The 24,931-nt window shown below is 46.2% G+C and overlaps 1 protein-coding gene across 2 annotated transcripts in view; it reads left to right on the top strand.

Moving 5' to 3' along the window:
• Nucleotides 1–3,370: 3,370 nt before the first annotated feature.
• si:dkey-261l7.2 overlaps nt 3,371–24,931 on the top strand; it is a 33,858-nt gene continuing 12,297 nt past the window's right edge. The window contains exons 1-3 of one of the 2 annotated variants that reach the window (XM_038799293.1): nt 3,371–3,763; nt 9,872–9,961; nt 11,477–11,664. In XM_038799293.1, the coding sequence (XP_038655221.1) occupies nt 11,540–11,664 (125 nt within the window). In that variant the 5' untranslated portion in view covers nt 3,371–3,763; nt 9,872–9,961; nt 11,477–11,539. Of the gene's footprint in view, nt 3,764–9,871; nt 9,962–11,473; nt 11,665–24,931 lie in introns of both variants that reach the window. The other variant, XM_038799292.1, reaches the window with a different exon arrangement.

The raw sequence follows: 24,931 nt of genomic DNA, 5'->3' as shown, positions 1-24,931 counted from the left end.
CAACACCGGCATCTCCATGTCAAGATCTTCGAAGATGAAGACTGGAATTCCTTGTGAGAGAGGTTGACTCACTGTGTTACTGTTGTCTGGGCGGGTTGTTGAGAAATCCATGGACTGTCTTGCTCACATTTGTAATGTAATGTGCAGTGAGGTGTGTCTGACCACAGTTTGCCTGTTAGTTCATATGTACTTCATATTGCCCTGAATGACAGTTAGAGTATAAAATAAATGTTGTAAGTTGTTTTATCTTTGACCTGATATAGTATAGTAGAGTTTACTTTTGTTTGTCTTTATTCTATTAGCAGGTGCCTTGAATCTCAGACTTTGTCTCCATTAAACAAAATGTTATGGGCACCCGAACGGCATGTCCTGTAGACCCCAGGAGAAACCTCCCACGGGTTGCCCGACACCTTTACACCTCAGATCTTGTGATCTGGATCCCACCCACAATGGGCAGGATGCAGTCTCGCAGAGTGAAGTCGGCTTAGAAGCTGATTTGCCACTGCCTTCACTGGATCGAGCGGCCACCTGGCATCTACTGGCCTCTCCAAGGAGCCCCAGCCGGATGCCATTCCATACTGGTCCCCACAAACAGGGGTCAGGTGGAACAATACCTGGGGTGGGGGGGGGGGTCTGCCAGGCACCTTGGCGCTTCCAGCCTGGTACTGCATCCTGGACAACCGGGCCGTATCATGTGGGTGCCAGTTTGGCAGTACTCATGTTGGGGATCGGACCTAGAGGTGCCCTGTCCGGCACCAGAAATGGTGTCCTGGTCCCTTTCTGCACTGAGGAGCTCCACTTGTTGGAAATGTGGCTAAGTGCAGCTTCATCAGGGCTTACCCCGCCCAAGCACGAATGGCGGTAGACAGCAGGGTCAGCAACAGGAACAACCCCACTAATTCTGCCTAGAACGGCACTCTGTTTTATTTTGTCTAGATCGCGCTCTACCAATCCCGAACTAGGTCCTACCAAGAACTTGGGGGTCTGGACATGGATCATGTGGTATAGGCAGTACCTCAAGTTGATAAAGCTGTGGAAAAAAAATATTGTTGGTTTTATATCAAGAGTTATTGAAAATAAAATGATACGTAATCGATGCTACCTTGAAGATGTGATCTCAATGCCCTCACTGGTAAGTATATGCATCTGTATATTTAAGATTTTTGTACAGTTGCTGGTTAAAATGGAAAGATAAAGAGCTGAATGGACAATATCAGATCTACACCATCCTGTATGGCGCACACGCCCCTGGTCTTGGCGATTCCTGCTGCTACATCCCCATCCCCACCGACCCCAATTACTTCCAGCAGCAATCGTCGTTGGCATTGGCTGCAGTGGCCAGTGGCGTTTGATAGGCCAGCATCTCCTGGAGGTGAGATTTCCTCCCTAAAGGGGGCAGAGTTCTTGCCTCAAGCGAATTGATGGCCTGCCTGCTGTGGAGTAAACTGGCCAAATAGGGGTTTGGGGATGACCTCAACTCTCTTCCCCCTTTAGGCGAGATGTGGAGATGCCGGCGTTGGACTGGGGTGGGCACAGTAAGAAGTCTTACAACACCAGGTTAAAGTCCAACAGGTTTGTTTCGAATCATTAGCTTTCGGAGCACTGCTCCTTCTTCAGGTGAATGAAGAGGAAGATTCCAGAAACACAAATATATAGACAAAGTCAAAGATGTAATACGATACTTTGAATGCAAGTCTTTGCGGAGCAACTGAAGAGAGGGATAATCACAGGTTAAAGAGTTGTGAATTGTCTCAAGCTAGGACAGTCGGTAGGATTTCGCAAGCCCAGGCCAGATGGTGGGGGGTGAATGTAATGAGACGGGAATCCAAGGTCCCAATTGAGGCCATACTCATGCGTGTGGAACATGGCTATCAGTTTCTGCTCAGCGATTTTGCGTTGTCGCGCGACCTGAAGGCCGCCTTACCCGAAGATCAGAGGCTGAATGCCCTTGACTGCTGAAGTGTTCCCCGACTGGAAGGGAACATTCCTGCCTGGTGATTGTCACGTGATGTCCATTCATCCATTGTTGCAGCATCTGCGTGGTCTCGACAATGTACCACACTTTGGGACATCCTTTCCTGCAGCGTAAGAGGTAGACTACATTGGTCGAGTCGCACGAGTATGTACCACGTACCTGGTGGACGGTGTTCTCACGTGTAATGGTCGATGATCTGGCACGTCTTGCAGAGATTGCCATGGCAGGGTTGTGTGGTGTCCTGGTTGCTGTTCTGAATGCTGGGTAGTTTGCTGCAAACAATGGTTTGTTTGAGGTTGCGTGGTTGTTTGAAGACAAGTAGCGGAGGTATGGGGATGACCTTGGCAAGATGAAGATAAACATGTACTCGTGATTTACAACAAACCTGTTGCACTTTAACCTGGTGTTGTAAGACTTCTTACTGTGCCCTTAGAACATCAAATTTAAAATAATTAAATCCCACCGTGGTAGCCGAGGAAGCTAAATCAGAGTTAACTAAAATAAAATAAAAGGCTAGTGTCAGTGATGGTGATATGAAACTGCCACATTGTCGCAAAATCCCATCTGGTTCATTAATGTACTTTAGGAAAAGAACTCAGCCACCATTACCCGTCTAGCCTCTATGTGACTGTCAGCAGTATGATTTACTCTGAAATGCCCTTCTATTTGGCCCTGCAAGCCACTCAGTTGTATTCAAGAAGGTAGTTCACCATCACCTTCTTGAGCAATTAGGAATGGATAATAAATGCTGCTGTTGTCAGCAACATTCTGACAGCAATGACCATAAAACTGTAGGCATTTCAATATGCAAGTAGCAAATCCACTTACCCTGTCTTTGCTAACATTGGCTCCCCATCATAAAGTATCCATATATTCCCATTTCATAGAACATATCCTTGCTCTTTTCTAAAATTATTCAATGCATTTCCCCATAAATCTGAATCTCTGCAAATGCTATAATTAGCTGGCTTCAGTAGAACTTGCAATGCATTATTTATGACAATTATTCTTCCTGTACTTAAAAAAGATAATTATCCTTTCCGTCATGTATGCTCTTGATGTTAATGCTCGGTGACCTTTGGGAATATTTGTTTTCTCGATTTCTTTCCACAATTGTGATCAATTCTTTTCAGGATCCTGCAGCTGAAAGATGGTCCAATGCGCAGCAACTGGACTGAACCTTCCTGTTGACAGCTGGTGACGAGAAGTGCACAAGAATGTTTTGTTTTAAATGCACATGTGTAGTATTTGTCTGGTTGAAGTACGGACCCAATCGGCAGGCTGCACCTGAGTGCTGAATTTTTGATCCATCGATAGTTGCTGGGAAGCAGCGCTGCGTCCTCCCCCCGCCCCCGTGCTGAGGGACGTGGCGACGCTGGAAACGGCGGCTGAGCAAGTCGTGGGGCGAAATTATTGGATGAGGAGACGGAGGCGACCAGGTCGCCGCCACCTGCGGTCCTTTGGGGGCGATGTGCCAGGCCGCTGGGTTAAGGAAGTGCCGAATCGGAGGGACACACGCACACACAACACAACACACTTGTTTTGCATGATGTGTTTCTCTCTCAGTTCCTGTTTACACCCAGTTGCAGGCAGGCAGGCGGGAGGGAGAGAGATGCGGCTTGCATGATGTGGTGAGGTGCCAATCGCCGATGACAGCGGACGGTGAATGCGATCAAAGCCCCCCCCCACCCCCCGTGGGTTCAGTCTGATAGAAAGAGCTACAGAGGCCGGGCCTGACTTTCTTTTCCCTCCCCCACAAAATCCACACAATAGAATATCCAGTGTTTGGTAAGTCGGGCCCGTTCCATGTTCACTGTTCAATTTAATCCTTTGCTCCAGATCCAACTCTTAGTGCTTTGCAAATGACCGGTCTCAAAAGTTACAAAGTCAGTAGCCGGCTGGTTTGAAAGGAGCTCGCAACATGTTTTATAGCTGGAAGTTTTTTTAATGATGTCATTTTTTTTTTATTTCTAAGATTTCTGTTCTTATTTGTTGCGAAAGAAGCTCCACATCATATTTCGTGGTTTCTGTGATTTGTAATGAAGTTTATAATTTGCCGGGGCGCCGGTGGATTGGGCTGCTTTCTGAGAGCAGCGTTTATTTTGCACTTGCAATGTTAGGTGAATTACATTTCAAAATAAAGTCCCGAGCTCCGGTCTACTTCCTCCAGAGTTGTGACTCCGCATCTCACAATCCCATTCGAGAAAATGTGCTCCGGTTACCGCTGCTGATCGCCAACCGCCGCTTTAAAGAAACTTTCGCCTATGGAGAGCGGAATGTTGTGTGCCGATTCTTTAGTCGGCATCAGATATTCAAAGGCTTTCTCAACCCAGTAAAAGACCACTTTCAAGTCTGTTGCTGACGCATTGAGATTAAGTTCAGAGGCAATTTTGCTTCCTCATTCGTACTTACAAGCATCAAAACTTTTTATTCTCAGGGCATTATTATATACGGGGTTATTCTTAGGGCATTATTTTCCATATTCATAGATTCCCTACAGTGCAGAAGGAGGCCATTCGGCCCATCGAGTCTGCACCAACCCTGTGAAAGAGCACCCAATTTAGGCCCTCTCTCCTACCCCATCCCTGTAACCTTAACTAACCTGCACATCATTGGACAGTAAGGGGCAATTTATCATGGCCAATCCATCTAACCTGCACATCTTTGGACTATGGGAGGAAGCCAGAGAATCTGGAGGAAACCCACAGACATGGGGAGAACGAACAAACTCCACAGTCACCCAAGGCTTAAATCCAACCTGAGTCCCTGGCGCTTTGAGGCAGCAGCGCTAGCCACCATGTTGCCCTTTGGAAATGGGAGAATGCTTGTAGGAGGCTTGACCTCTGTTGTGTTCGGCCATTTGAACTTTGTAATAGAAAATCACTGCGCATGTATCTACCTCCCAACAAAAAAATACCTTCCCCATATTTTCTTTGGCTGGTTGCTCACGACAGTGAGGGCAGTGAGGAAATGGCCTCAGTTACCAATCCATGACCACAATCAAAGTTATACCAGATAACATTCACCTTATGTTTCGTTTCTTGATGCGGCTTCATTGACCACTGGGAGCATATCCCTGCTGTTACTTTAATGTGGGAGATGCTGCTTAAGGCGCATAATAATAATCTTTATTGTCACAAGTTGGCTTACATTAATGCTGCAATGAAGCTACCGTGAAAAGTCCCTAGTCGCCACACTCCGGCGTCTGTTCTGGTACACTGAGGGAGAATTCAGATTGTCCAAATTACCTAACAGCACGTCTTTCGAAACTTGTGGGAGGAAACAGGAGCACCCGGAGGAAACTCACGCAGATACAGGGAGAACATGCAGACTCCACAGACAGTGACCCAAGCCGGGAATTAAACCTGGGACCCTGGAGCTGTGAACCACTGTGCTAACGTGCTGCTCTTCCAGCTCAAGATTTAAGAATGTTGTGTGATCAGTCATATTTAGAGATTCACATCTCCGTCCACAATTGAAGTGGAAGACTTATATTCCCTGGCCAAAGCAAGGGATAGATGTTGTGCCTAATTTAGTATTCCCCAGGACGACTGGAATGTTCAGACCTGTCTTTAAGCTCAATTTTAAACAAGCTGACAAAAACAGGTTCTTCAAATGATGCAAGCAGGGTCTCCTAACAATGGGTGGTCCACAAATCTTTCCTGGGTTGTGACCAGCCTGTGATTTTTTTTTAAATCCAGAAAATATCCCAAGTCTGACGTTTCCCCCTCATAACTAAGCTGTGTCTTGGTCTGTGATGTGAATGGTTCGTCACAACTGCATCACTGTGGAAATTAAGAAATAAATGTGTAATCAAATTAATCTCCATCTAAATATGAAGGGTGGAACTCACAGGCCTTGACGAAAGAGGGAATGGTGGAGGATGAGGCCCCAAAATACTGGAGCCAGCAAGTTTGCCAGTTTGCTTATACTGGCAATTTTGGAAAGGGGTTCAGAGCCAGCAGGGTGACCCACCCTCATGGTACATGTCGCAAATAGATTTGTTATAAAAGCCTTGTTAAATGCATTCAAAAGAGGCCAACTGGATTTTTCAATTTCCTGACCATACAGGGGTGGGAGCAGTTGAACTGCCTGGAGGTGGTCACTCTGTGGCAGACAGAGCAACAGACCCGAAGCCCTTCTTTCTCTGACTGGGTGAAGGTGCAGCCAAAGGCTGCCCTTCAGAACTCAGCAGTATTTTGTTTAAACATGGTGTGAGGGTATTCCATGTTGCAGCAGCCTGTCAGTTACTTAACCATTCATTGCTGTGCTGTTCCAGCTGGAAGGACTGTGATAGGACATCCAGTTTTGAAAGTCCACCCACGACACTGAATTAGACAGGGAACCTGTCTCCGTGCACCTTCGTGAATATCCCAAATACAGTTTACTCCTGGGGGCTGGTTCGGGACCCAGACTCCTGTTTCCTTTATCTGGAGGAGAACCCCAACCCTAAAGGTGGATTGTGAAGGATGAGCTCAGCGGAAATATTAATAAGATGGGAGTTGATGTAAGTAGAAATTTTGTAGAAGAAATTGTTGTTAAGTCACTGTCTCGTTCCCATTTTCTGATCCTTTCATGAGATGTGAATGTTGCTGGCAGAGCCAACGTTTGTTGCCCATCCCTAATTGTCCTTGAGATGCTGGTGATGAGCTGCTACCTTAAACTGCTGCAGTCCACCTGGTGTAGGCGTAACCAAAGTGGAGTTCAAGGATTTTGACCGAGAAACAATGAAGGAATAGGGTGATATTGTTCCATGTCAGGGTGTCGTACGGCTTGGAGGGAAACCGTAGGTGTTGATGTTCCCATGCATCTGCTGCCCTTGTTCATCTAGGTGGTAGAAGTTGTGGGTTTGGAAGGTGCTGGCGAAGCAAGTTTGAAGATTTGCTGCAGTGCATCTTAGTATATGGTACACTCTGCTGTCACTGCATCAGTGGTAGAGGGAGTGAATGTTTAAAGCGATGAATGGGCAGCCAGCCAAGTGTGTTACTTCATCTTAAATGATGTTGCATATTGAAGCCATCACCAGGCAATTGGAGAATATTCCATCACGCTCCTGACTTGTGTCTTGTAGATGGTGGACAAGCTTTGGGGAATCAGGAGGTGAGCGACTCGCTGCAGAATTCCTAGCCCCTGACCTGCTCTTGTAGCCAGTATTTATATAATTGATTGTTGATGGTGGTAATACCATTGAATGTCAAAGGAAGATGGTCAGATTTGCACTTGTGTGGTACAAGCATTACTTGCCACTTTTCAGCACAAACCTTAAAGTTATCCAGGTTTTGTAGCATATAGACAAGGAATTCAGTATTTGAAGAATTGCAGAGGGTGCTTGCTGAACATTGTGCAAACATCAGTGAACCTCTGGGGCTGACTGACTGACTTTCAACAACCATAACCATCATCTTTTGTGCTACATCTTTTGAATTGAGAAAGTGCAGTTATGAACTATTGAAGTTCAAATGTACCCCTTTGTGGGTGGGCATGATTCAAGTTCCTCCACTAGCTTGAGTTCCTGACCAAGGAGCAGCATGGTAGCATAGTGGATAGCACTGTGGCTTCACAGCGCCAGGGTCCGAGGTTCGATTCCCGGCTTGGGCCACTGTCTGTGCGGAGTCTGCACGTTCTCCCCGTGTCTGCGTGGGTTTCCTCTGGGTGCTCCGGTTTCCTCCCACAGTCCAAAGATGTGCAGGGGTAGGTGGACTGGCTGTGCTAAATTGCCCTTAGTGTCCAAAAAAAGTTAAGGTGGGGTTACAGGGATAGGGTGGAAGTGTGTGGGTAGGGTGGAGGTGTGGGTTTAGATAGGGTGCTATTTCCAAGGGCCGGTGCAGATTTGATGGGCCGAATGGCCTCCTGCACTGTAAATTCTGTGAACTGTGGGAAGGTACTCAGAACGGTGTAGTTACGTATTTCTCTAAATGGGTACTATGCTATGGCATAGTTGCTATGGCTTATTCCTTGGATTACTTTTCTCCACTTGTCTGTTGATTCATTTCAGTACTATTGGAGCCCAACTACCAGGTTGCCAACCAACTGGTAGGTTGTCTCGGCTATGATTAATATATTGCCTGAGATCTGAGATACTTTGGAGAAAAAATGTGGGGAATTGAGAATGATTGCTCTCTTTGGGGAGTAGAGAGTGGGTGGCACGTAGCACTGCTGCCTCATAGTGTCGGGGACCCATGTTTATTTCCAGCCTTGGTGACTGACTGTGTGGAGTCTGCATGCTCTCCTCATGTCTACGTGGATTTCCTCCGGGTGCTCCAGTTTCCTCCCACAGTCCAAAGATGTGCAGGTTGGGTGAATTGGCCATGCTTAATTGCCTCTTAGTGTCCAAAGATGTGTAGGCTGGGTGATTGACTGATTGATATTTATTGTCACATGTACCGAAGTACAATGAAAAGTATTTTTCTGCGGCCAAGGGAACATATACATAGTAGACAAAAGAATAATCGACAGAGTACATTGACAAATGTTACATCAACAAATGGTGATTGGTTACAGTGCAGAACAAGGCCAAACAAAACAATACATGAGCAAGAGCAGCATCGGGTGTTGTGAATCTTACAGCGACGAGGGAGAGTCGTTGAGGAGTCTAGTAGCTGTGGAGAAGAAGCTGTTCCTAGTGGGTTGCTGTGATAGGGTGGGGTGGGGTGCTCTTTCAGAGGGTTGGTGCAGACTTGGTGGACTAAATAGCCTTATTCTGCACAGTAGAGATTCTATGATTTACATTTTAACTTTAAAAATTGCTGAATTGTTGCAAACTACAAAGAGAGATCCTAGAACTAACACGAGCTACAATTGAAACACTATTTTAAAGTTTGTACCCTAGCATGGAACAGACATTTCCCCCTGCCCATTTTAAAGTCCTCATTGATTATGGTATCGGGATTGATTATTTGAAACCCAATATCCATTCATTCTTTTTATCGCCACTTGGTGCAACTTATTCTTCTGTGAACCAGACCTTCTGACTCTTTCATCTCTCTCATCTTTCCTTTATACAAAGTTTAATTCCCATTTTTATTTCTTACACTCCCTCACATTTATTGATATTGAAATTGTGTCCTTTTTTTTAAACGATTTCCGCCAACTTATCACTATGTGCCACTTGTTTTCTTTCTGTAAATTATTTACACTTCCTCCTTTTCTGTAAATGGAGAATAAATATATTTCTACAGTATGCAAATTTAGGTAACATTTCCGTCAGACCCAAATGCAAATTTTTGTACACAATAAACAGAAACATCAGAGCCTGATGTCACTCCACGTCAAACCACTCTGAGAAGCTGCCCTTAATACTTGAGACCTGATTTTAATGCAAAACAATGAGAGACCCATTAAATGTCAAGACCTTGGTCTCTTTGAAATGATGGTAGGTGTTATAAACTTCAAAATGACTTAATTTACTATGATGTGTTTTTTGACAGTTGAGAACTGGGTCTGTACTTGTTGGAGTTTAGAAAGATGAGGGGGGATCTTATTGAAACTTACAGGATACTGCGAGGCCTGGATAGAGTGGACGTGGAGAGGATGTTTCCACTTGTAGGAAAAACTAGAACCAGAGGACACCATCTCAGACTAAAGGGACGATCCTTTAAAACAGAGATGAGGAGGAATTTCTTCAGCCAGAGGTTGTTGAATCTGTGGAACTCTTTACCGTAGAAGGCTGCGGAGGCCAATTCATTGAGTGCCTTTAAGACAGAGGTTCTTGATTAATAAGGGGATCAGGGGTTATGGGGAGAAAGATGAGAAACATGTCAGCCATTGATTGAATGGCGGAGCAGACTCGATGGGCCGAGTGGCCTAATTCTGCACCTCTGTCTTATGGTCTAATGGAAATAAAATGTTTAAATGCGCCATTCTTATTTCTTGCTTTATTCAATTTTTATTTTTAAGGTAATGCTCTCCTGATGTGCCATGGGCAAATAGCTCCGTTCTGAGACATCAAGATCAAGAGGACAATAATATCTAGCAGCACTGAATTAGGCAAGTTGTTTTTTTTAGCTGAAGTGGTGTATGGGTGGAAAGTTTCATGCATTCTGCAAAGTGCTGGAAAACATAAGGGGCGCGATTCTCCGCTGCCCACGACGGGTCGGAGAATAGCGGGAGGGCCTTCCCAACATTTTTCCCGACCTCCCGCTTTTCTCCCCCCCCCCCCACGGCTGCGCCACGACACGAATCGCTGCTCGCCGTTTTTTTACTGCGAACAGCGATTCTCCCCTAGCCGATGGGCCGAGTTCCCAGGCCTTTACGGCCATTTTCACGAACGCAAACACACCTGCTCTCACCATTCGTGAAAACGGCCGCAAAGTGCCGTTCCCGACAACCATGGCACCGATTGGCACGGCCGTGCCAAGGGTGGCATGGGTCCGCGATCGGTGGGCACCGATCGTGGGCAGCGGGTCCGAAACCCGCGCACTCTTTGTTCCTCCACCGCCCCGCAGGATCAGTCCGCGGGGCGGCTGAGGGGCATGACGGCCCACGCATGCGCGGGTTTGACGCATATGCATGATGATGTCATCTGCGCATGCGCGGGTTGGAGCCTTCCAATCCGCGCATGCGCGGCTGACGTCATCGTGCGCGTCAGCCGCCGTGACCCTTGGCGCGCGGGCTTAGCGACGGTCGCTAAACCTGCGATGCTGTGCTTTGTGGGACCGCGCTGCTAGCCCCGACCGGGGGGGAGAATCGGGTCCCGGGAGGGGGCGCGGAGGCTGCCGTGAAACACGGCGAGTTTCACGGCAGCCTTTACGACTCTCCGCATTTGCGGAGAATCGCGCCCAAGAGATTTGGAGATGGGTATGAACTATATTGAACTCTAGGAAGTCCCTTTTCTACATTAAGGTCACCTTGTAAATGAAAGTCATTGTTATAGTGAATTTGTCAGCAATGCCTTGGGTTTACTTTATGTGGTATGTATAGATTGTGCAGGACTGCCAACACTCCTGGAAATGTAGCCTGCTGCATTCAAAAGAAAATTGACATTGGGTGGAGTGCACTGGAATAAAGTCATTTGTTGCCAACCTATAACTAAACAGTTTCCAATGACTGCTGCACACAATTGTATTGATCTCTATGTTGCTACCGAGTATCAGTGCCTTAACATTGGAAATACTGTATTAAAACTCGTGGATTGCCAGTCGCATTCAAAGACCTGGGGTGGGAGAGGGAATAATCACAACACACTTTGTCAATATGCTATGTAGCATTTTAATATAATGCTCCTCATTTTGTTACATCTTTTTTTAGCGTTTATTTATTTTGTTCATATTCACAACACATGTGAAGCTTTTGCATAATTAGAAGACCTGGTAGATTGCCGTGCAAAATTAAGTTTAACAAAATGAACATCTGACTGAATATAAAATACCTGGGAGTCCGATATCATGTATTTTGTTGCTTTAATAGTGTCAAACTTGGAATGTGCGATTTCCTGTACATTACGTGATTTTCAAAATAAAATTGCCATGTATTTAATATTCTTGTGCTTTCAATTGACAGCAGTGCAAGTTGGTTATCTTCGAATCCTCCAATTGTTAGTGAAAGGAGAGGGTGGTGACAACTGGGATGCCTCAGCTAACTGCAGCTGCTGTTTTTCAGATTGGTTTATTAATATCTGCACTTCCTGTACAGTATTTTTTATCTCGGTGGTCTGGCAGTGATTCTACCCAACGCATTCAGGCATCAAGAAGGTAATATTACATTTTTTACACATCTGTTGGTGTTTTTAACATTGTGCCATTGCTGGGATAGGGAACTCCTCACCTCATGGACTCTGTGGAACCAGTGTCAGCGTCAAGTACAGCAAGATGAAAAGGCAGTGTGCCTTCTCCCTGTGCCCGTGTCGGAATGTGGGATAAACTCCAGGCGCATTTTACAGCCTCCAAAATGTATTTTCAATCGAAGTTTCTGCTGGTAGGTTTTTACTTTGTCACTGCTATTCACTGATGCAGTGATCAGCAGAACTCAGGATTTAATGCTTCTTAAATGACTTGATCTACCCAATATACAGCAGAAAAGCAAAATATAATGCACTATACTGTTGGACTTTATTTGGGGAATCCTGGTTATAATCATATTGCCTATCCATAATCTTATCATTTCATTACATGTGGTCCAGCATTTGCTTTCTGACTGTGGGTCAGTGGGTTAACAACAAAATAAGTGATCAAAAGCAGCATTTACTACTGTGGTACAATAGACTGAACATGTTCAATACTGTCTGAGCTTCTTCTATTCACATAGAATGAGGCAGCACAGATAAGGAGGGCCATTCGACTCTTCAAGCATGCCTGGCTCTTTGATCGAGTTTGCCAATTACTCTCACCACCCTGCTTTCCCCTCCACCGCCCCCCCCCCCTCCCCCACCACCATATCCCTGTGGAAAAAAAACAATATTTAAAAGTATTTATCCAATTTTCTGTTAAACGTAATAATTCAATCTGCTAACTCCACACTTTCAGGCAATGCATCCCAGATCACAAGAACTTGCTGTGTTTCTTCTTTCACCAATCACATTAAATGTGCGTTCTCTGGTTACCTCCTACCACTGGAAATTATTTATCATTATTTACTCTATTGAAACCATTCATGATTTTGAACATCCTTACCAAATATCTTAACCTTCTCTGCTTTAAGCAAAACAACTCCAGCTCAGGGCGGTTTGGTAGCACAGTGGTTAGCACTGTTGCTTCACAGTGCCAGGGTCCCAGGTTTGATTGGGTCACTGTCTTTACAGAGTGCACATTCTCCCTATGTGTGCGTGGGTTTCCTCCGGGTGCTCCAGTTTCCTCCCACAAGTCCCGAAAGATGTGCTGTTAGAGAATTTGGACATTCTGAATTCTCCCTCTGTGTACCCGAACAGACGCTAGAATGTGACGACTAGGGGCTTTTCACAGTAACTTCATTGCAGTGTTAATGTAAGCCTACTTGTGACAATAATAAAGATTGTTATTTTCATTATTAGAATTCAGTGCCATCACATAACTGAAATCCCTCATCCCCGGTCAGATTCTAGTGAACATCCTCTTCACCCTCTCTAAGGATTGACCATCATCGGTACAGCACGGTAGCATTGTGGATAGCACAATCGCTTCACAGCTCCAGGGTCCCAGGTTCGATTCCGGCTTGGGTCACTGTCTGTGCGGAGTCTGCACATCCTCCCCGTGTGTGCGTGGGTTTCCTCCGGGTGCTCCGGTTTCCTACCACAGTCCAAAGATGTGCAAGTTAGGTGGATTGGACATGATAAATTGCCCTTAGTGTCCAAAATTGCCCTTAGTGTTGGGTGGGGTTACTGCGTTATGGGGATTGGGTGGAGGTGTTAACCTTGGGTAGGGTGCTCTTTCCAGGAGCCGTTGCAGACTCGATGGGCCGAATGGCCTCCTTCTGCACTGTAAATTCTATGATTAATCATTCCTGAAATACGGTGCCCAGAATTGAGCACAGTGGCCCAAAGCCCAGATTTGGTCATATTAATAACAGCAAGACCCTTATCATGGCGATCCAACAGGGTAAATCAGTGGCAGCAACTTCTAACTTCTGCACATATGCAGTTAAATCCAGGAGCTGCTGTCAGAAATAATATTTTCTGTGCCTTCACATCCATTCTGAAGTCTGGTGCCCGAAACCTGATTCAGTACTTCAGTAGAGGTTGAAGCAGAGTTTTATTACAGGCTTATCATAACTTCCTGGCTTTTACATTCCAAGCCTCTATTTATACCCTTTTCTGAACACGGATGTAACATTTGCAATTCTCCAGTCCTCTGGCGCCACCCCTGTATCAAAGGAGGATTGGAAAATTGTGACCAATAATCCTTTTTATGTTTCATTTAACTCTCTGGGCGCGATCTACGGTCCTGACACACTCGACCGGGAGCGCAGCATGGCAGGTACATGCCGGGTAAAGCCTCCTGCAGCCAATATGCCTCGCGAGATCTACCTGGACCTCGCAAGGCAGCACAATCAGGATTTTGCCCACAATGGGTGTGGCCAAGCTGCATTCACTTAAGTAGGTTTAAAACCTACTTAAGTGAGCTCATCCAGGATCTACCAGCCTCCCCAGGGAGGCTGCAGCCGGGTGCTATTCCGTACTGATCCACACAAATGTGGACCAAGCGGAACAGCACCCGGGCCCCAGGCCATTAGAGGCCCTTGGGTGGCCAGGGACAGTACAGGGTGGCTCCTTAGCCCTCCTCCTGGAACATGGGCACCAAGACACTGCCAGGCTAGCACCTTAGCACTGCCATTGTGGCACTGCCGGGAGCGCAGCATGGCAGTGCCACTGGTGACACTGCAAAGCTGGCAGAAGCACTGCCACGGTGGTGGTGCTAGAGTGGCACTGCCATGGGTCAGGGCCTGAGGGGGGCAGTGCCAATGAAAGGAGGTTGGAGGAGGGCTATGAAGGGTGGGGTGGGTGGATGGGAATGGGTTCCAGGACAGGTAAGAAGGGGCCTCTGGGAGGTTGAGTGTGGGGGGGGGGGGGGGGGGGGGGGTTGAAGGTTGGGGGTCCTGGAAGGGGGCAGGGGTTGCTGAAGAGGAGGGGACCCAATGGCAGGTGTCATCACTTGAGGGCGGGGTTATGCAGTATTTGTGGGGGGTGACATTGCCGATTGGTGGGGGTGTGGGGTCCCACAAGCTCACTTAGAGATCGGGGCACCCTTTCAAAATGGCGGCCCGATCTGTGTGGAGCTGGTCTGGTCAGCGAGTTCAGCTCCCCAGTGTTGAAAATAACTCTTAATGTGGGCTAAGCCGGTGAGAAACTCCCCAGGGCCCACGAAAATGACGTGAATGTGGTTAGATCGCGGTGGGAAATGAGCCGGCGGAAAATGTCTAGCAAAACCCGCCATAAATAACACTTAGAAACGTTTCCGTTTGATTGCACCCTCTATCTCTATCTCATTCAGGGAGATCAGACTTTGCTTGTCCTATCCTTCTCCTCTTGTGAGAACGTTCCTCGACTGTACCTGAACCATCTCTTTAAAGGCAATCCAATGTTCCATCAGATGTTACCTGCCAATCTTTGATCCCAATTCACCTGGGTCAGATCTTTTCTCACCCCACTGAGGTAGGCACTCCAACAGTTAACCATTATTACTTTGGCTTGTCCATTGCTCTTTCCCATGGCTAACTTAAACCTAATGTCATAATCATCACTGTCCGCAAAGTATTTCCCCACAAATACTTGATCCACTTTGACCCTCCTCGTTCCCCAGGAACAGATCCAGCAGTACCTCCTTCCTGGTTAGGTTAGAAACACACTGATCTAGAAAACTCTCCTGAGCATACTTTGGAAACCCTTCTCCACCTCTGACCTTTGCATGCAAGTATATATTAGAATAATTAATGTACCAAGAGCAGTTCATTAAAGTACAGGCCTGAAAGCCTTGTCCTGGTAGCAATTGAAGGAGAATCTGAGAGTTAAAAACAGAAGTGGAAGAAGAAAACCCGGATGGGTGGATAACATTGAGTCGTGGACTGAGGGAGATTTGAAGAAACCCGGAGTAGAAGATGATGCCAATGGCCCACCAACGCTATGTGACAAATATATTCAAGTACCCCCAGTATCATGACTTTATAGTTTTTGCACCTCTGTAATTTGCCTGAAATGTGTTCCTCTCTCTCAGGCTTGTCCAACCCTTTTGCGTGGGGGGGTGGGGGGGGGGGGGGGGGGGGGGGGGGGGGGACACAATGAGCAGATTTCAGAAATGTGAACAAAATGTCATGTTTGAAACAAAACTTGCTGAGCAAAACATAGTAAAGTCAAAGCAATAAATTGCTCATTTAAAGAGGAATTATAAAAATGACCATTAGAGTGCAGTGTGTGATTGTGTGTTGTGCTCACTCCCAGTCTCATGATGGTCTCACTCACCATCACCCACTGTGAAAGTGGCTGAGAGGTTTATGTGAGTATGTCAGTATGAGGGTGACAGAACCCTCTGACAGGGAATGAACCAGGCACACTCGATCACTCACTTGCTCGTTTGCTCGCTCTCTTTGTCACACACTGTCAACACCCTCTCCTTTGTGGGGGGCTCACTTCATTCCCTACCCAGGCACTGTGTCTTCTCACTCCCCCACCTCCCCGGGCTCAACAGTCTCTAACGCTCCCAGGCCCCACAGCACCACCACCCTCACCCCTGTGCTCTAGTCTCCCCCGGCCCCATAGTCTCTGTCTCTCCTCGGGCCCCAGTCTCTCTCCCTCTGGGCCCCACAATCTCTCTCTCCCCGGGCCTCACAGTCTCTCTCTCTCCCCGGGCCTCACAGTCTCTCTCTCTCTCCTTGGGCCCCACAGTGTTGGAGTGATCTTTACATGGGTATGTACATAAAGGGTTAATGGGAAATTGAAAGATCACTAGGGGGCAGCACTGGCGGGTATAAAAGCCAGATGCAAGCGGCTCGCTGCCTCTCTTGGTGATTAGACTGTGATGAGAGCAGGAGCATAGATCTAGTTCAGGGCTACTAGTGTGGTCAGACATAGCTACTGTATATAAACATTGTAACCTTTCTACTGGTATTGATCTTAAAGTAAGAACTCACGCAGTTGTTAAATTCTGTTACTCAATAAACCTTTCAATACCTCTGGACGACTTCGAGCCGCCTTCATCAAGCTGCAGAAAGCCTCTGCAGCAACTGGATTGAGTAACGCGTGTTACATGCCGTAGTGCTACCAAACACACTACAGTAAGGTAACAAAAGAAGTCTCTCTTTTTCCTTGGGCCCCACAGCCTCTCTTTCTCCCTGGACCCTGCCTCTCATCCCTGGGCCCCACACACTCTCTCTGTCTCTCTCTCTCCCTAGGCTCTGTAGTCTCTCTCCCTCGGCCCCACAGTATCTCTCTCTCTCTCTCTCCCTTCCTCCTCCTCTTCCTCCTTCTCGCCCCTCCCCTCTCAAGATAGTGCATTCCACCCCACACTCTTCATCCTCCACACTCCAAGTTCTACCCCTTTTCATCCACGGCAAATCAACCTTAGCCTGCAATTTACCAGTCTTGATCTGATCAACTAACCCAAAGTCTGTTTTTATATTGACTTAAGAAACACTTCCATGTCAAACAGTAAACAATATGCAACGTCAGAACAATCATCCCACAATTAGAACAATCTGAATGATTGTGTGTACTGTGATAATGGATTATTCTTTGGGTCAACATTGCAAATACAAGACTTCCAGATTTGGAATGTTGGCAAATAACTAAGGGGCAATTTAGCATGGCCAATCCACCTAATCTGCACATCTTTGGACTGTGGGGGGAAACGGGAGCATGTGGAGAAACCCATGCAGGCATGGCGAGAAAGTGCAAACTCCACACCCGAGGCAGGAATTGAACCTGGATCCCTGGAGCTGTGAGGCAGCAGTGCTAACCACAATGCCGCTCCGAAAAAACGCTGTCGGCACCCCGGAAGAAAGGGAGTGGAGGTCAGTCACAAACAAGAAAAGATTAATTATAATACATTACTCCTTCACCCCATATATACCTCTATACTAACAGTGGGCTAAACAGCTGGTTTGTAATGCAGAACAATGCCAGCAGTGAGGGTTCAATTCCCGTACCAGCCTCCAGAACAGGCGCCGGAATGTGGCGACTAGGGGCATTTCACAGTAACTTCATTGAAGCCTACTTGTGACAATAAGCGATTATTATTATTATTATATTATTATTATTACTGCGAGGCCAGGATATAATGGACATGGAAAGGATGTTTCCACTTGTAGGTAAAACGGAACCAGAGGACACAGTCTCAGACTAAAGGGGTGATCCTTTAAAACAGAGATGAGGAGTGATTTCTTCAGCCAGAGGGTGGTGAATCTGTGGAACTCTTTGTCGTAGAAGGATGTGGAGGCCAATTCACTGAGTGCCTTTAATACCGAGGTTCTTGATTAATAAGGGGATCAGGGGTCATTGGATTGGATTGGATTGGATTGGATTTGTTTATTGTCACGTGTACCGAGGTACAGTGAAAAGTATTTTTCTGCAAGCAGCTCAACAGATCATTCAGTACATTGGAAGAAAGGGAATTGAACAGAATTCAAGAAAGTACATGAGAATACATAATAGGGCTACACAATATATACAATGTAACTACATAAGCATTGGCATCGGATGAAGCAGACAGGGTGTAGTATTAATGAGGACAGTCCATAAAAGGGTCGTTTAGGAGTCTGGTGACAGTGGGGAAGAAGCTGTTTTTGAGTCTGTTCGTCCGTGTTCTCAGACTTCTGAATCTCCTGCCCGATGGAAGAAGTTGGAAGCGTGAGTAAGCCGGGTGGGAGGGATCCTTGATTATGCTGCCTGCTTTCCCCCGGCAGCGGGAGGTGTAGATGGAATCGATGGATGGGAGGCAGGTTCGTGTGATGGACTGGGCGGTATTCACGACTCTCTGAAGTCGTGGGGAGAAGGCAGGAAAATGGGGATGAATGGTGGAGCAGACTTGATGGGCCGAGTGGCCTAATTCTGCTCCTATGTCTTGTGGTCTTTTGAATACAAATCTGCAAGAATAACACAAGTTACAACGTTATCTTTTTTTAAAATATTTTTATTCTCCTTTTTCACATTTTCTCCCAAATTTGCACCCACCATCAATAAACAATAATCAGTAATGAATATAATGTCAATCCCCATATCAATAACAACGATCCCATCCTCCCACCAAACCCCAAACATTAGCCTGCCTGTTAACATAAACAAATGACAAAAAGGAATCAGGAATCACCCATAGTCACCATGAACATACACAGTCCACATTCCCCCCCCCCCCCCCCCCCCCAACTAATGTTCGCTGTTATCCAGTTCTTGAAAGTGCATAATGAATAGTGCCCATGAATTGTAGAACCCCTCCATCCTTCCCCTCAGTTCAAACTTAACCTTCTCAAGAGTCAAGAATTCTAACAGGTCCCCCCGCCATGCCAGGGCACAGGGTGGAGAGGTTGCTCTCCAACCTATCAGGATCCCTCTTCGGGCGATAAACGAGGCAAAGGCTACAACATCTGCCTCCGCACCCGTTTCCAACCCCGGCTGGTCCGACACCCCGAATATGGCCTCCTGAGGGCCCGGGTCCAGTTTCACGTGCACCACTTTAGTGATTACCCTAAAAACCTCCTTCCAGTAATCCTCTAGCTTTGGACAGAACCAAAACATATGAACGTGATTTGCGCCCCCCCTCCCGCCCCCCGCAACATTCACACACATCTTCTACCCTTTCAAAGAATCGGCTTATCCTTGCCCTTGTGAGGTGTGCTCTGTATACCACCTTCAGCTGTATCAGCCCCAACTTCGCGCACAAAGTGGAGGCGTTCACTCTCCGGAGCACCTCACGCTAGAACCCCTCCTCCATACCCTCTTCCAACTCTTCCTCCTACTTTGCTTTGATCCCTTCCAGTGGTGCCTTCTCCTCTTCAAAGATAGCTCCGTAAACCGCCGACACTACCCCCTTCTCCAGTCCCCTTGTCGTCAGCACCTCCTCCAGCAATGTGGAGGCCGGCTCCACCGGGAAGCTCTGTATCTCCATTCTGGCAAAATCTAGAACCTGCATGTATCTAAACATTTCTCCCTGCTCCAGCCCATACTTCGCTTCCAGCTCCTGCAAACCGACCCCCAAGAAACAAATCTTTTAGCATCTTAATTCCCTTCTCTTCCCATTTCCGAAAATTTCCATCCCACTTCCCTGGCTCTAATCTGTGGTTCCACCAAATCGGCATTTCCCTTGACCCTGCCCCCAATCCGAAGTGTTGGTGAAACTGCCTCCAAATTCTCAATGAAGCTATTATTACCGGACTCACTGAGTAATTGCCCGGGGCCATCGGGAGCAGCGCTGTTGCTAGCGCCATCAATCCCGACCCCCTGCACAAACTCTCCTCCATTCTGACCTACTGGGAATCAACCCCTCTGACCAAGCCCCGCACCTTTTCCACATTCGCTGCCCAGTAATAATTCGTCGGTTTCGGAAGACTGAAACCCCCTACCTGCCTTCCCCTCTGTAGTAGCACCTTTCTCATTCTGGCCACCTTCCCTCCCCATATGAACGAGATAATCCTTCCCTCAATCTCTCTGGAAAAAGCCTTTGGCAGGAAAATTGGCAGGCATTGGAAAATAAACAGAAATCACGCCAACACATTCATTTTAACCGCTTGTACCCGACCCGCTAGTGACAGAGGGAGACCATCCCACCTTGCCAGATCAGCTTTCACTCTCCCCACCAAACTAGAAATGTTCTACCTGCCCCCCCCCCCCCACTCCCGGGCAACCTATACCCCAGGTATCTAAAGTGAGCCCCTGCCCTACGGAATGGCAGCGCCCCTATCCCTGCCCCCACCCCCAGCCAAGACACCACAAAGTACTCACTCTTGTCTCGATTTAATTTGTACCCTGAGAAAGACCCAAACACCCGAAGCAGCTCCAATATTCCCCCTATTGACACACTCGGTTCCGACACATATAACAAGTCATCGGCATGTAAGGACACTCGATGCTCTGTCCACCCCCCCCCCCCCCCCCCGCCCCGCCCCGCCCCGCACTATCCCATGCTCGTAAACTGCACTCCTTGCTCGCCTCAGTTGGCACACCGCCTTGTTACAACGTTATCTTATACTCTATGTTTTCAGTAAATGCACAATCCATTTAAGCCAACAGGCGACCTGTGGTCAGACACACCACACTCTGAAACCAAGTGACAGATGCCACCCAATATAACATCCATGGATTTCCCATCAAATCCCCCCAGATGCTAGTCATACTGTGAGCCAACTGGTCTCATTGGAACTCTGACATGCACGCAAGGGTTTTCAAACTCCACTCTCAATGGACAAGCTTTGGAATTTTCTCTTACACAAGGCTTTCTCTCAGATACCTTCACCAAGGAGCCACATCCATAATTTCAACCTCTCCTTTCGGTATTCCTCTACCCTGGATTACCATGTGCATGCAAACTTCCACAGGATCTGTCAGGTTCCCAGCCACATCAACTGGACACTACTGATTCACGGGCTGTATTAAGGTGTCACCAACCTTAGGATGTCTGGTTTCTCAATTCCAGGTCTGCACCTTGCAGCCCTGTCTTTAACTAGGAGCCTCCCTCTTCCCTTTTAACTTCGGTAACTTCAGATTCTGGTTCTTTGTCCCTTTAACTTCAGTCTGCCTAGGACCTACCTCTCTTTCATTCCTGGGTTTCTGGAACTTTCTGTTTTTTTGCATCTGGAACTTGCTTTCTGCCTCTTACTTTATTATCCACTGACAAACCTCTGGAGAAAGCTTCTTGCTTCGCAGTTACCTGGTCTCAGACTGACTAACTGCTTCAGCTTTTCAGTGCGAGTCTCTGGTTGCCCAGCAACATCTAAGGACTTTTTTTACCCACTGTAACTGCTTTTATATCATAAACCCTGAATTACAATGCAGTGAAACTAAACTATAGACTTGTAGGCACCTTTGTTTCACATGAAGCTAACTGAAGTTTTAACCTTTTCATAGTAGACAAATACAAAAACACAAATTAAGCTTAATCGTAAATTTGTACCTGATTTCAATACCCACAAATGCAAATATGAATTATTTAAACTGTCTCTGTTCCCTAACAGCATTCAAATGACCAATTATGACCGTATTTCCCAAAAGAGAGAGTGAGACAGTGGGATTAGTTTTGGATTTGTCTAGCAAACAGTGGGCAAAGCCCTGATGGAACAATTATCTTGCTTACTACTGTAATGCTAACATACTCTCTTTGTTTATCATGCTGACGGATGGATGAAACGGAAATAAAAGGTGTTGCTTTGTCTTTAGTGAGATACTTGACAATATGCTGTCACTCTGCTAATTGCTGCCCTGGTTTAGTTTTGGAGGTATAAAATGCATTTCAGTAAGTGTACTGGAAAAGGCATAGACACGTTTTGAAAGTTAGCGTACACATTCTCTCACAGAAAAATCAACAGTAATGACATCTGTGAAAGTAAAATACAATTAATTGTTCATTAGTGTAGTATAGCTGAAACAAATGAAAGATGAAAAAAGGATTTAAATGTTGTGTAACATTGTGAAGACTGCATGCTTATGAAGCTCTCATTACTATTAACACTTGTGCCATGTGGCCTTATGGTTTCCTGTTAATTAGGCTGTGTGGGTAACAACAATACAAAAATGGATCTGTCAAAACTATATGAATCATTTCTCCTGAAAAAGATTCACATAGATTATAATAAATACTGATTTATTTATTTTGTTTCTTCCAAATACAATCCCAGCTGCTTGAAAAAGGTGAAACTTCTAATCTGGTTTAGCATTGGTTCACATTTGGTGAGTTTAGATATCTACTTCTCATATCCAAGTTTCTATCTAATTGTGTGAAATATTAGATACAATAAGCATAGTGAGAGAGGAAATACTGGAGGGACTGGCATCCTTGAAGGTGGATAAATCACCAGGGCCCGATGGGTTGTATCCCAGGCTGTTGAAGGAAGCCAGGGAGAAAATAATGGGTGCTCTGAGGATCATTTTCCAATCATCATTTGATACAGGCGAGGTCCCAGAACATTGGAGCTCTGCGAATGTTGTGTGCCATTATTTTAAAAGGGTACAAGGAATAGGCCAGAAAACCGTAGTCTGGTCAATCTGTCTTCAGTGGTGAGAAAATTATTGGAAACAATTCTGAGGCAGGATAAACTGTTACTTAGAAAGGCATGGATTGATCATGGTTTTGTTAGGGGAAGGACTGGTGGAAACGGTTTCAAGAAAGCATATGGAATAATCTCCTTTGTTGGACAAGGTATTGAATATAAAAGAAGGGATGTAATTATGGAACTGCATAAACCGCTGGTTAGACCACAGCTGGAATTTTGTCTGCAGTTCTGGTCACCACATTATAAGAAGGACAAAATGCACTGGAGAGAGTGCTGAGGAGATTTACAAGAATGTTGCCAGGGCTTGATAACTGCAGCTATGAGACGGGATTTGATAGGTCAGGATTGTTTTCCTTAGAACAAATGAAATGAAATGAAAATCGCTTATTGTCACGAGTAGGCTTCAATGAAGTTACTGTGAAAAGCCCCTAGTCGCCACATTCCGGTGCCTGTCCGGGAGGCTGGTACAGGAATCGAACCGTGCTGCTGGCCTGCTTGGTCTGCTTTAAAAGCCAGTGATTTAGCTCAGTGAGCTAAACCAGCCCCTAGATGTAACGTGATGGGGAGAAGGGGTAGGACATGAGGAAAATTCTTTTCATTCGGAGTGTGCTGGACGTCTGGAATTCACTGCCGAAGTTGGCGGTGAGCCTACCATACTCAACTCATTTGAAAGGCACCTGGATCGGCTCCTATAGTGCTGTAACCGGCAAGACCATGGACCAGATATTGGAAAGGGAGATTAAAATGAGCGGCTAATTTATTTTTCACTTGTTTAACTGGTGCAGATATAACAGAGTGGTCTCTTTCTGCACTCTAACATTTTCTATGGTTCTACGGCTGAAATCTATGAGAATATGAAGCAAATATTTTAATCGTGGAACCATTTGATTTGATTTGATTTATTATTGTCACATGTATTAGTATACAGTGAAAAGTATTGTTTCTTGCTGCACAATCAATGCATACCATACATAGGGAAGGAAGGAGCGACTGCAGAATATAATGTTACAGTTATAGCAAGGTGTAGAGAAAAGCTCAACTTAATACGAGGTAGGTCCATTCAAAAGTGTGATGGAAGTAAGGAAGAAGCTGTTCTTGAGTCGGTTGGTACGTGACCTCAAACTTTGGTGTCTTTTTCCTGATGGAAGAAGGTGGAAGAGAATATGTCCGGGATGCGTGGGGTCCTTAATTATGCTGGCTGCCTTTCCGAGGCAGCGGGAATTGTAGACAGAATCAATGGATGGGAGGCTGGTTTGCGTGATAGACTGGGCTACATTCACGACCTTTTGTAGTTTCCTGCGGTCTTGGGCAGAGCAGACTCCATATCAAGCTATAATACAACCAGAAAGAATGCTTTCTATGGTGCATCTGTAGAAGTTGGTGAGAGTCGTAGCTGACATGCCAAATTTCCTTAGTCTTCTGAGAAAGTGGAGTCGTTGGTGGGCTTTCTTAACTATAGTGTCGGCATATCGGGAACCAGCACAGATTGTTGGTGATCTATACACCTAAAAACTTGAAGCTCTCGACACTTTCTACTTCGCTCCCATTGACGTAGACAGGGGCATGTTCTCCACTACGCTTCCTGAAGTCAATGACAATTTTCTTCGTTTTGTTGATGTTGAGTGAGAGATTATTATTGTCGCACCAGTTCACTAGATTCTCTATCTCATTCCTGCACTCTGTGTCATCATTGTTTGAAATCCGACCCTCTACGATGGTATCATCAGCAAATTTGAAAATTGAGTTGGAGGGGAATTTGGCCACACAGTCATAGGTGTATAAAGAGTATAGTAGGGGGCTGAGGACACAGCCTTGTGGGGAACCGGTGTTGAGGATGATCATGGAGGAGGTGTTGTTGCCTATCCTTACTGATTGTGGCGTGTGGATTAGAAAGTTCAGGTCGCCGAGGGAGGAGTCAAGGCCAAGGCCACGGAGTTTGGAGATGAGTTTTGTAGGAATGATGGTGTTGAAGGCTGAGCTAAAGTCAATAAATAGGAGTCTGACATAGGTGTCTTTGTGATCTAGATGTTCCAGGGAGAGTGCAGGGCCATGGAGATGGCGTCTGCTGTGGACCTGTTACAGCGGTAGGTGAACTGTAGTAGATCAAGGCAATCCGGGAGGCTGGAGTTGATTCGTGCCATGACTAACCTTTCGAAGCACTTCATGATGATGGATGGCAGAGCCACTGGATGATAGTCATTTAGGCACGCTGCTTGGCTTTTCTTTGGTACAGGGATGATGGTCGTCTTCTTGAAGCACATAGGGACCTCAGATTGTTGGAAAGAGGTTGGAGATGTCTGCGAATACCCCCGCCAGCTGATCTGCGCAAGACCTGAGTGCTCGTCCGGATACCCCACT

Source organism: Scyliorhinus canicula, chromosome 6 (assembly GCF_902713615.1).
Source record: "Scyliorhinus canicula chromosome 6, sScyCan1.1, whole genome shotgun sequence".
Classification (NCBI taxonomy): Eukaryota; Metazoa; Chordata; class Chondrichthyes; order Carcharhiniformes; family Scyliorhinidae; genus Scyliorhinus; species Scyliorhinus canicula.
This window is presented reverse-complemented; position numbering and strand designations above follow the sequence as displayed.